Source organism: Pleurodeles waltl, chromosome 2_2 (genome assembly GCF_031143425.1).
Source record: "Pleurodeles waltl isolate 20211129_DDA chromosome 2_2, aPleWal1.hap1.20221129, whole genome shotgun sequence".
Classification (NCBI taxonomy): Eukaryota; Metazoa; Chordata; class Amphibia; order Caudata; family Salamandridae; genus Pleurodeles; species Pleurodeles waltl.
The window spans coordinates 590156581-590169958 of NC_090439.1; the positions used below are offsets into that span (position 1 = coordinate 590156581).

The 13378-nt window shown below is 48.2% G+C and overlaps 1 protein-coding gene across 2 annotated transcripts in view; it reads right to left on the bottom strand.

Annotated features, from left to right (window-relative positions):
• PRKDC (protein kinase, DNA-activated, catalytic subunit) overlaps positions 1-13378 on the bottom strand; it is a 2139921-nt gene that overhangs the window by 236761 nt on the left and 1889782 nt on the right. For both annotated transcript variants that reach the window (XM_069220133.1, XM_069220131.1), the window contains 2 exons: positions 9429-9496; positions 8844-9064 (listed from right to left, as the gene is read on the bottom strand). In XM_069220133.1, the coding sequence (XP_069076234.1) occupies positions 8844-9064; positions 9429-9496 (289 nt within the window). The remainder of the gene's footprint in view (positions 1-8843; positions 9065-9428; positions 9497-13378) is intronic.

Here is a 13378-nt window from a genome sequence, read left to right on the forward strand (position 1 = left end):
AGGGACTCTGGTGAGCTCTTGCATTCGTTATCTGAAGAGAAACCCACAGGAGAGACCCTAAATAGCCCACAGAGAAGGATTGGCTACTGAGAAAGGTAAACACCTATCAGGAGGGGTCTCTGATGTCTCCTACTGGCACTGGTCACTCAGAGCTGTCCATTGTGCCCTCGCGCCTCTGCATCCAAGATGGCAGAGGTCTGGGACACACTGGAGGAGCTCTGGGCACCTCCCCTGGGAGGTGCTGGTCAGGGGAGTGGTCACTCCCCTTTTGTTTGTCCAGTTTCGCGCCAGAGCAGGCCTGGGGGATCCCTGAACCGGTGTAGACTGGCTTATGCAGAGAGGGCACCATCTGTGCCCTTCTAAGCATCTCCAGAGGCCAGGAGAGGCTACTCCTCCCAGGCCCTCACACCTATTTCCAAAGGGAGAGGGTGTAACACCCTCTCTCAGAGGAAAACCTTTGTTCTGCCTTCCTGGGACCAGGCTGCCCAGGCCACAGGGAGGCAGAAACCTGTCTGAGGGGTTGGCAGCAGCAGTAGCTGCAGTGCAGACCCCAGAAAGTTAGTTTGGCAGTACCCGGGCTCTATGCTGGAGACCCGGGGATGCATGGAATTGTCACCCCCCCCAATACCAGAATCTTATTGGGGTGACAGTTCCATGATCCTAGACATGTTACATGGCCATGTTCGGAGTTACCATTGTGACGCTACACATAAAGGTATTTATTTGGGTGACACAGTACCAAAAATATCTTAGAGACAATACTCCTTCTGGAGGTAAGTATCATACACAATATATACACTAGACACCAAAAGTAGACAAGTAAATAGTCATAGAGCAACGCAAACAGTAGGAAATCCTATAGAATGCAATGAGAGAAAATAGGTCTAGGGGCAACACAAACCATATACTAAAAAAGTGGAATGTAAACCATGAATTCACCCCTAGACAAGTGTAGGGTGTGCAGAATCGCTGGGAGAGTTAGAATACAGTAAAGGTAAGTAAATTACCCCACCCCAGGGCCCAGAAAAGCAGGAGTAAAGTACTGCAAGTTTCCTTAGGACACACTACACCTCGTTTTGGGGATTTTGCAGCAGCCAACCAAGTCTGCAAAGAATGACTGCTGGATTATTGGACCTGAAGACCTGCAAAGGAAGGGGACCAAGTACACAAGTCGAAAGAAGTTCCAGAAAGGACAGGTGCCCCTGCCAACCCAGAAGAGGGTGCAAAAGAAGAGTCCCCAGGTAGTCGAAGACGGTGGAAATGCACCCTAGGAAGATGCCAGGGGGTTCCTGCGTGATGCAAAATATGTCCCACAATGTGAAGATCCTTGCAGACGAGATTTTGTGTTGGAAGGCACCAACAAGCCTTGGCTACGGCAAAAGTGAGTTTTTCATCAAAATGGCGCTGGATGGACCCAGGAGGGACCTGGGGGCCTCAACTCTGTGTGAGAAGGAAGAGGGGGCTCACAGTACTTTAGCGAGCCCTCAGGATTCCGGCCAGCGCCCCCAGAAGACGCAGGATCTGTGTTCAAAGGAGGTGCAAAATGCGGTTGATGCAGCACAACAAAAGAAGGTCCCACACCACTGGAAAACAACTCAGTGAGTTGAGCGTTGCAGTGCGGAGTGCTGGGGACCTGGGCCAGACTGTGTACGAAGGAATTTTGCAAATACTGCACAGAGGCCTCAGGAGGCGAAGAAGACAATACACAGGGGTACCATCGTTCTCGGGGAAGGCAAGGTCTTACCTCCTCCAAATTGAGTCAGCAGGACCTCAGGACAGTCTATATCGATGATGTCCACCCTCTGTGTCCTTAGGAGCACGTTAGTCGCCGTGAGAGGAGTCCCAGAGTACCAGTCATCGCCTTGGAAGGTGCCTGGTTGGAGCAGGGGAGTGACTCTGTCACTCCACTGGAGATTTCTTCGGTTCGTCTGGTGCAGGATGAAGACAGGGAGTCCCCAGAGCGTGCACACCCTGGAAACTGTTGCAGTTGCTGACTTGGAGCTGAGGTTGCTGAAGAAAAGTGTCTCTTGTAGACACTTTGTTGCAGTTACAGCATTTCTTGGAGCAGGCTGCGGTTGATTCAAGGTCAGAAGAGTCTGCAGTTGTAGCAGAGGATTCCTGAAGGAAACTTGCAAGCAGAATCTGAAGAGAACCCAAAGGAGAGACCCTAAATAGCCCTGAGAGGGGGATTGGCTAACTTATCAGGTATAGACCTATCAGGAGGGGTCTCTGACGTCACCTGCTGGCACTCGCCACTCAGAGCCCTCCAGAGTGCCCCCACACCTTGCAAAGAAAGATGGCTGAAGTCTGGGACACACTGAAGGAGCTCTGGGCACCACCCCTGGTGTGGTGATGGACAGGGGAGTGGTCACTCCCCTTTCCTTTGTCCAGTTTCCCGCCAGAGCAGGGAAGAAAGGTTCCCTGAACCGGTGTAGATTGGTTTATGCAAGGAGGGCACTATCTGTGCCCTTCAAAGCATTTCCAGAGGCTGGGGAGGCTATCCCTCCCCATCCTGTAACACCTATTTCCAAAGGGAGAGGGCGTAACACCCTCCTCTCAGAGGAAATGCTTTGTTCTGCCTTCCTGGGACTGGGCTGCCCAGACCCCAGGAGGGGAGAACCCTGCCTGTGAGGTGGCAGCAGCTGTAGCTGCAGTGCAAGCCTTGGAGAGCTGGTTTGGCAGTACTGGGGGTCCATGGTGGAGTCCCCAGGATGCATGGAATTGGCTCCCCAATTCCGGATTTGGAATGGGGGGACAATTCCATGATCTTAGACATGTTACATCGCCACATTCGGAGTTACCCTTGTGAAGCTACATATAGGTATTGACCTATATATAGCCATGCGCGTAATGGCGTCCCCGCACTCACAGAGTCTGGGAAAATGGCCCTAAACTATGTGGGGGCACCTTTGCTAGTGCAAGGGTGCCCTCACACTTAGTAACTTTGCACCTAACCTTCAGCAAGTGAAGGTTAGACATATAGGTGACTTATAAGTTTCTGAAGTGCAGTGAAAATGGCTGTGAAATAGTGTGTGCACTATTTTGTGCAGACTGCAATGGCAGTCCTGTATAAGGGTTTGTCTGAGCTCTCTATTGGTGGCAAAAGAAATGCTGCAGCCCATATGGATCACCTGGAACCCCAATGCCCTGGGTACCTAGGTAACATATACTAGGAATTTATAAGGGGAGTCCAGTATACCAATTAAAATTGGTAAATGAAGTCACTGGCCTACAGTGACAAATTTAAAAGCAGAGAGAGCATAAACACTGAGGTTCTGGTTAGCAGATCCTCAGTGACAAAGTTAGGCACCACACAGGCATACACATTAGGCCATAAATTATGAGCACTGGGGTCCTGACCAGCAGGATCCCAGTGAGACAGGGAAAAACATACTGACATACATGTGAAAAATGGGGCTAGCATGCCAAGGGAGATGGTACTTTCCTACAGAACTGCTGCCCTGCTGTCTTGCTTGCCTCTGACTTTGCTGAGAATTGCTCTCAAAGAAGTGCCTCCTGTTTTCTGAAGTCTCAGGGCCAAAAAGACTTCAACTCTTCAAAAAACTCCTTGTGCGCTGAAAATCAATGCATGACCTGCCGGAAACGACGGACAGCCTGCCTTGCGACTGAGAAATCGCCCCCCAGCCAAACCAGAACAACGCAGCCCGACTTCTCGGGTGGAAATTTGACGCAGCGCCTGCCTTGCGACAGAAACTTCAACGATTGACGAAATGCCAGTGCATGCTTACAGGGCATCAAGGATTTCCCTGCATTGTCCCTGGGTGTCAAAAAGATCTCTGCATCGCAGTGAGGAACCAAGACTGCATGCTGAAAAATGAGGCAAGCCACTTGCAGCGTGGAAAGAAACTACGCAAAGTCTGTGCCGTGTTTGGAGAATCCAACGCACACCTTATTTTTCCACGCATCTCCTCCTCTGCAGTCTACGTGCGTGTTATTTTTAATGCAAACCAGGTACTTTGTGTAATCAAGAGACAACTGTTGATTTCTAAGATTTAAGACACTTTTTAAACTTGCAAAAGTGATATTTCAACTTGTGCTTATTGAATCTTTATCGTTTTTAACTTATTTTTTTCAGAGAAATATCTATTTTTCTAAACCTGTGTGGTGTTTTTTTGAGGTATTTTCACTGTGTTACTGTATGATTTATTGAACAAATACTTTATACATTGCCTTCTAAGTTAGGCCTGACTGCTCAGTGCCAAGCTACAAGAGGGTGGGCACAGGATAATTTGGATTTGGTGTGACTTACCTTGACTCAGATTGTGGTCCCTACTTAGACAAGGGTGTATACTTCTGCCAATTAGAGACCTCATTTCTAACAAGCTGCAAACCACTGCTACCACTTTCAGGAACACCTGAGTGGCACTGGTAAGGCCAAAGGGGAGCACGGCAAACCAAGTGCCCTTAGTCCACCGGTAGCCACAGGTAACGCCTGTGGGCAGGGAGGACAGGGATGAGGAAATATGCATCCACCAAGTCCAATGCTACCATCTAGGCTCCCGGGTCAAGGGCAGACAAAACTTGGGTGAGCATGAGCATCTTGAATTTCTCCTTTTTTAGCAAGAGTTGAGAAGGTACAGGTATAGGGTAGGACGAAGGCCTCAATCCTTCTTCTGCACCACAAAGCAGCAGGAATTGCAACTATGACCTACTTCTGATGCCGGCATTCTCTTTTGGTCATGAGAGCCATCACTTTCTGATGGAGCAAGGAGAGATGGTCCTCTGCCAGTTCTTTATGAGTGGGTGGCATGGGTGGAGGAGTAGTCACAAATGTGAGGGGGCAGCCCTTTTGAACGATTTGCAAAACCGACCGGTCTCATGTTACTATCCACCAGTGGTGCAGGAGAAGGCGTATCCTGCCCCCCATTGGATGCCCATGATGACTGGAAGGCAAACCAAAAAGGTTTGGTGACTGTGGCTGCCAAGGGATGGTCTGAATTCTGGCTACCTGTCCCATGTGGTCTAGGAGACCCGTGCCCTTGGCATAAAAAAGGCTGGGAAGCTTGTTGGCAGAGGTGGCTGGGAGGGTATAGACGCGGTTGACACCCCTTCCGTGGCCCCGAAAAGGGAGGAAGACAGACAAGGGGCCACAAACAAGCCCAAGGACCTACTTGTAGCTCTACAGTCCTTAAAGCGCTCCAGGGCGGAGTCTGCTTTCTATCCAAAAAGATTAAAGACATTGAAGGGCATGTCCATAAGCAAAGTTTGGGCATCTCCTGAAAAGTCAGTGGTTCTCAGCCAGGCGTGGAGCCTCAAGACCACCAACGATGAAATAGCTCTATCCAGTGAGTGAGCTGTATCCAGTCCACATTGTATGATGAACTTTGCTGCTTCTCTCCCATCAGCTGTAGCTTGGGAGAGGATGGATCGCACCTCCTCCGAGACCCAGGCAGCACCTAAGCAACCGAATCCCAGATTGTATGGGAATATTGTCCCAAAAGGAACGTGGTGTTCACCACGCATCGACCAAGAGAACATTCTCTTGCCAAAGGTTCCAACGGCCTCTTGGATTCCCTATCCAGTGGAGAGGAGAACATACATTCAAGGGTGGATCTTAGAGGTGGAGGCTTGGACCACAAAGCTCTCCAGGGTAGGGTACTAGGAAAGGAAACTGGGGTCCCCAGGAGCGGGGTGATGGCAGCAGCAGTTGTCCTGCGCATAGCCCAGGCCCCGACAGGATGTTGGTAAGGGCTTCATTAAAGGGGAGTAAAGGTTCAGAAGGGGAGACTCCCAGCTGAAGCACTCCTGTCAAGACAGCCACTGAGGGTAGCTGAAGGTCCAAGATCTCAGCCGGCCTACACACCACCACAGCAAAAGAGGCTCCCTCTTCCCCAGCTAATGTAAGAAGAGAGACCATGCCAGTGTCAGGTGAGGTGTCTAGCCAATTGGTCTCTGCCAGTTCCTCATACCAGTTATTCTCATGTAAGGGATGCTAGTGTGCATAAGGGTCCTCAGACTCTTTCCATTCATTTTCCTCCCCAGGCCAGTCAAATGCAAATGGCACTGGCTCCGATCTGGATAGCATGGTCCCAGCTGGTGCCAGAACTGGACCATAATCTGGAATGACGATGGGGATGGTGAGAATATTCTAAGGTACGGAATCTACGGCTGGAGGTCTCTATCAGATGGGTAGGGCACAGTCTCAACAATTGGAGCAACTGAAGTAGATTGAATGTCTCCCTCAAAATGTTGGATTCTTTAAAGGGCAAATATATATGCAGAGGTACTCTAGCTTTGCACATAACTGTACAAAGTAGAATACTTCCTCTGTCTGAGTCCCAAAAGGGTGAGGGAGGTCCCCTTCTGGAGGGTCACATAGGGCACTAGCATCTTGTTAAGTCCAGATAAAGGCCAGGATTATAGTAAGGAGGAGGAGGCAGATCATCAGTCTAAGAATAATATTTTTTCACATGTCCATAATCTTTATTAAACATGGTTATGGCATCGGAATTGGAGCCAAATAATTTCTCCATTCAAGACAATTATAGTTACTTGGAGGAGGCTGTTGCTCAAAGCAAGTTCTGACCTTCTTGCGTGCTATCTGGATAATTTAAGGCTACTTCGAAAGCAGCGCCACTGATGCCTTGTGTGGTGCTGAGATCAGCTCTGGGGTAACGTCATGGATGGTTCCAGGTGGACAGGAATGACGCCATGGTCATAACGTTTCAGGTGCCAAGGCCAAAGTATATGGATGCCATGATTTGCAGGGGGGAGAGGGGGAAAAGAGTCATGGTCAGAGCTGCTAAGCCTAATGGAACAGTACAGAGGGTGCCAGAATCATACTAAAGATGTCCAACATAGCCTATGGTTAGACCTCAATCTGCACAGAGAGAGCAGCATTGGAGATTCTGGCTGAATTTTAGGCAGCTTCAGAATCTGCTCAAAGGGTGAGAAAGAGTCTGACAGCAGGGAACAGTATTAACACTTTGAATGGTTCTGGGAATGGGGCTGTTTCCTGAAGGAAGATGATTTCTCCTTTGTTTGAAGTTTTTTGTGTCAAGACCTTTGCTGAGATTGTTTCCTCATAGGAGACTAAACTGAAGGAGAAAAGTGATGTTTTGGCATGACCTTACAGGCCTTGGTCAAGAATAACTTCGCACCAGAAGGATGTATAACCAGCAGTACCTGAACAAGTGTCACTATTTTGAAACATTCATATTCTGAGTTTCAAAAATAATCTTAGGTCCCTATATTTCTTGTGTACCAGGAAATAGCTGCAATAACAATCCAAACCTCTCTCCATTTTTAGTACAATTTCAATTGCACCCTTTGTGAGAAACATCACTTCTCTGGATAGAAGATAAACTTCATCAGCTGACATCTGAGGGAAAACCGGAAGATCATGAGAGGCTGTGCACAGAAAGATAATGACATAACCTTGTTGAGCAATCTGAATGACCCACTGGTCCAATGTAATAAGAGAAACATCAAGTTTGCCACTGGAGATGTATCCAAGCCACTGGTGTTTTGAACAGAAAGATACAAGCCAGTATAAGTATAATCAGGCAGGAGGAAGTGGTCTTGTCACCTCATTATCATCTTCCTCACTGGGAATATGTTGAAGGCCTTGTAGAGTTTAAGAATACCAGCTGAAAAGAGTCTCCAATCTCCTGAAATATTGCAGTAGAGGCATGGGGTTTGGATAAATATCTTCCTTTTACTGAGTTTGATCTCCATTGGTAGTGCAGCATGATATGGGACGCACCCTTACTTGAGACAGTTCCAGAGTCTAAGTGTGATCTAGGAAGTAGTGCCTCTGGAGTCTGGACAGCGCTGATGATAAGAGAACAAATAGAAGGGCCTCAAGCAAAGAAACCAGGCAAGGCTTGATGCCAGAAGTGGTGCTGACTGTGTGTCTGGGGCCAGTAGGCATTGGGGGAGGACGGCCGGCAGAATCCAAACTGCAGACCCAGGTAAGCTTATGGGGCCTAAGGGTGTGACAGAGTAATCCAGAACCAGTGCGGTAGCATGGCCCCCTTGAAGGCTTTGATTTGCTGTGGATTCATAAGTGGACTGGGAGACTTTGGGCATATTGGGTCCAGAATCAGAACAAGATCAGAGCTAGATGTCTGACCTGGAGTTGGGCCTTTTGAACAGGAATGTCTAGAATCCGAGGAGTTTCGTTTGGACTTCTAATACTTTTTCTTGGACTTGTCCCTCAACTTTGCTTTGGACAAACCTGTATAGGCTGAAAAGGACTGGGACCGACCATCGCCTCCTGTGCTTTGTGCTTTAGAATTTGCAATCCTGCTGCCTTGTCTCTTTCAGGTGATTTAAGGAGTATTTGTTGGAGGACTTGTAGTTGTGTTCGGTGCTGAGTCACTAAAGAAGGATGTCATAAGGGTCTGTGATCAACCTATGTTTTCAACATGCTCAGAGTGGCTTGATCCCTGTTGTGCTGGGGGAAGAAATCCCCGCACTCTGCTCAAAAATGTTTTGTAAGAAATTTTGGTAAAATAACTAATTCAAGCGGAGACAAAATGACTATGTCATGGGTCCGGGGAAACCTCTATGGGGGTTTAGGAACACACCACACCTTTGTAATGGGAAAACTAGATCAAAGTCTCATTAGTTAGGCTGACATCCATGCAAGTGAAAGAAGATGAATATAAGCACTAATACTGAATTTATCTGAGTTCCTCTCAGGTGCAGTAAAAATGGGTAGGTAAGGAAGTTCTGCAAAGACAAACATCAAAGAAAAACAGCGTCACAGATTAAATAAATCTAACAACCTAGGACTGTGTGTCAGACAGGACATTTCAGGAATTGGCACACTTCTATTTAACAAGAGGGAGTAAACGTATTCACATGCAGTCTGTTACCTGGTTGTCATTGGTATCACTTGGTATGTTTTTAGTTGCATATTTCTTTGACTGCAAGCAGCATCCTGGGAAAGGATGATATTCATGACATCGAACAGCTGTTCTATCCTTTGATCTTGCCGCAGGTCTTCGCCACCTTTTACAAGAAACGGGTACTCCCTCTCGTCATCCCCTCTTATAATTATACGTTTTGGTTTTCGAATGGACTTCATAATTTTGACCTTAAACACAAACAAGTGGTTTCTTTACGATTTTGAGATACCCGACATTTTTTCTCATTCCACAAACCTTTAAGAATAAAGTTCTGGACCTTCCTTAATGACCTTCCTTAATGATAGTTTATCCATAGAAAATAACAACAATCATATTGTAACTACATATGAGACATTGCATGAGGTGTGAATCACAATAAGAATACAACAACTTAAAATGAAGGCATGACACTCAAATGTGGATTATGTTAATTATTTTGGCGTAAATAAAGATACAGAATTTGTATTTTTGAGGTGCTGTACACCATACTTTGATACAGCTGAACTGAACTATCTGAGTGAATAATATCTCCCCTGAAAGAAATTCCCATACCCGTTCATCGAATCCTGAAATCTTCACATGGTATTCTGGTAAAGGTTTTGATTTTCCATCGTACTGTCCTGAAAATACAGTAAAAGCAATACGCTATAAATAAAAACATACACTACGAATAATAGTTTTTTTATGCCTACATTAATTCATCTAATGATGGCCAACAGTCACTTAAGAAGATATCTTTAGTTACAAAGCAGAACTTTAAAATCCAGACAGTATTGTGGTAAGGAAGAGCACTGAGAACATAAGAACTCCTATAAAACGTCCCATAAACACAATAAAGCAGTAAGGGCATAAAAATGTCCTTAAGAGGTAGTGCATTTTGCGATTTAAGTCAGTGACATATTGGTGCATGGATGGCTGAACAGGCATGGTATTAGAAAATTTGATACCTGAGCTTTAGTTCTAATCACGCAGAGGTAGACTGCATCAAAGTCCATAATTATGTGCCATATCCTCAGATGCCATTTTTAGGGTTGGGTGGGTGCAAGCGCTCTGGACCAGGTTGTAATCTCTCTGTGGGCTTCTAACCACACCCATGTCACACCCGTCAGTTTCACTAGTTCGTGGGCTTGCCATTTAAAAATCGATTGATTCCTTTTGTGAAAGGCATGCATACGTCATGCCTTTTCCGGTGTTTAGCCCTCCTTGAGAGCACCAGTAAACTACTGAAAACATACGAGGCTCCGTGTTTTCAGCTGGTTTCTGGACTACTTTATCTTTTCATTTCCTGCGCAGTGCGATCTCGCTGGGCAGAAGTCGTGTGCTTTGCTTGACATCGACCCTGTTACATGGGCGATTGCACTTTTGGAGGTTACAAGGATGAAGGAAACTGGCACTTGTTGCAGTTATCTCCCCCCCCCCCCACACACACACTTTGCCTGATATTGATGCTGACTTGACTGTGTGCTGGGCTCCTGCTAACCAGGCCCCAGCACCAGTGTTCTTTCCCTAAAAATGTACTATTGTTTCCACAATTGGCACACCTCTGGCACACAGATAAGTCCCTTGTAAACGGTACCAGTGGTAACAACGGGCCTGTGACCAGAGGGGGTCCCTAACGGCTGCAGCATGTGTTGTGCCACCGCCAGGGACTCCTCACTTAACACATACACACTACCAATGCAGATTGTGTGTGTTGGTGGGAAGAAAAAGCCAAAGTCGGCATGGTATTCCCCTCAGGGTGCCATGCCCACAAAACAATACCTGTGGCATAGGTAAGTCACCCCTCTAGCAGGCCTTACAGCTCTAAGGCAGGGTGCACTATACCACAGGGGAGAGCATAGCTGCATGAACAATATGCCCCTACATTGTCTAAGTCCATTCTTAGACATTGTAACTGCAGTGTGACTATATTAAGTATATGGTCTGGGAGTTTGTCAAAACGAACTCCACAGTTCCATAATGGCTACACTGAATACTGGGAAGTTTGGTATCCAACTTCTCAGCACAATAAACCTCCAATGATGCCAGTGTGGGCTTTATTAGAAAATGCCCACAGAGGGCATCTTAGAGATGCCCCTTGTACTTTATCCAATCCTCTAGTGTAAGACTGACTGGTCTGTGCCAGCCTGTCACTAGCAGATGGGTTTCTGACCCCATGGGGTGAGGTCCTTTGTGCTCTCTGAGGCCAGAAACAAAGCCTGCTCTGGGTGGAGGAGCTTCACACCTCCCCCGCAGGAACTTTAACACCTGGCGGTGAGCCTCAAAGGCTCAGGCTTCGTGTTACAGTGCCTCAGGGCACTTCAGCTAGTGGAGATACCCGCGCCCTGGACAAGCCCCACTTTGGGCGGCCAGTTCAGCAGGAAACTTAAGAAAAACAAGGAAGAGTGACCACTTCAGCTAGGACCACCCCTAACGTGTCCAGAGCTGAAGTGACCCCCTCCCTGCAGAATCCTCCATCTTGGTTTAGAGGACAGCGACCAATAGGGATAGGAATGTGCCCCCCTCCCTAAAGGGATTGGGCACAAAGAGGGTGTAGCCACCCTCAGGGACAGTAGCCATTGGCTACTGCCCTCTGACCCCTGTAACGCCACTAAATCTTGTATTTCAGGGCTGCACCGAACCCAGCTTGCCAGATTCCTGACGACCTCACAAGAAGAAGAAGAAGGACTGCTTAGCTGAAACCTTAGTAGAGCAGGAAAGGAAACAACTGACTTGGCCCCAGCCGTACCGGCCTGTCTCCTGCTTCAAAGAACCTGCAGAAGAAAAGCGACGGGTCCTGCAGGTCCAGTGACCTCTGAAAAACCTCCAGAGGACTGCCTGCATCACAGAGGATCAAGAACTCCAGTGGACAGCGACCCTGTCCAAAGAAGAAGAAACCTCTTCTAAAGGACTCCCACCTCACTCCAGAAACATGAGTCCTGGCTACCCTGCACTCGACGCCCACAGCCCGTGTCCAGGTGGTCCACCCAGCCAGAGAGGGTCCCCAGGCAATTCGAAGCAAGTGCTCACCCTGGGTTGACCCCTCCACCCCTACACAAAGATGCCTGCAGAGGGAATCCCCAGGACCCCCCTGACAGCGAAAGCTCTGGATGAAGATATCTGACGCCAAAGGACCCACTGCACCCGCAGCCCCAGGCCTTGGAGAAACCTTTACCCAGTGCAGCAACAATCAACAGGCGGCCGTCTTCCTTGTCTGACCAGCGGTGTGCCTGAGACAATCCCCTGGACCTCACCTGCAGCCTCTGAGTGACTCCTGGGGTCCCCTCATAGTTCAGCATTGGAAGCTTGTTTGCACCCTGAACCCGGCCGCCCCTGTGCCGCCCAGGGTGTGTGTTTGGTGCCGACCTGTGGCCTCTCCAATGCTCTTCTAATACCCCCTGGTCTGCCCTCTGAGTTGAGGGTACTTACCTGCTGGCTTACCGGATTCCGAGTACCACCTGTCTCTATAGGAGCCAATGTTAAATTTGCTCAACCTTGACTTCTGCATCCGGCCGGCCCCTGTTGCTGGTAGTGGGTGTTTGGGGTTAACTTGAACCCCCAACGGTGGACTACCTATAACCTAGAGACTGGAACTGTGTGAGAAAGTAGCCTCTTTTTAGCATAGTTAACCCCATTTTGGCCTGTTTGTCAGTGTGTTCGACTGTACTTAGGTACCCAGGGCATTGGGGTTCCAGGGGATCCCTATAGGCTGCAGCATTACTTTTGCTACCCATAGGAAGCCCATGCAAAGGCTTCTACAGGACTGCCATTACAGACTGTGTGAAATGGTGCATTCACCATTTCATAGCCATTTACACTGCACCAGGTCACTTATAAGTCACCTATATGTCAGGCCTTCCAACCCTGAAGGTTGGGTGCAAAGTACCTGTGTGTGAGGGCACCCCTGCACTAGCAAAGGTGCCCCCACGTCGTCCAGGACATTTCCGGACTTCTTGAGTGCAAGGACACCATTTTACGCGTGCACTGCACATAGGTCAATACCTATGCCCAGTTTCACAATGGTAACCCTGAATATGGCCATGTAAGTTGTCTAACAGCTGGATATTGTACCCCAATACTGATTCCAGTATTGGCTGTGCAATCCCATGCACTCTGGGGGCTCCACAGTGACCCCCAGTACTGCCATACCACCCTTTTGAGGTTTTCCAGGCAGCCCCAGCTGCTGCCACCTCACAGACAGGTTTCTGCCCTCCTGCTGCTTGAGCAGCTCAAGCCCAGGAAGGCAGAACAAAGGATTTCCTTTGGGAGAGGGGTGTTATACACTCTCCCTTTGGAAATAAGATTTACAGGCATGGGAGAGGTAGACTCCCAGAGCCTCTGGAAATGCTTTGAAGGGCACAGATGGTGCCCTCCTTGCATAATCCAGTCTACACTGGTTCAGGGACCCCCAGTCACTGCTCTGGCAAAAAACTAGATAAAGGAAAGGGGAGTGACCACGGTCCTTTCCATCACCATCCCAGGGTAATGCCCAGAGCTCCTCCAGAGTGTCACTGGGTTTTGCC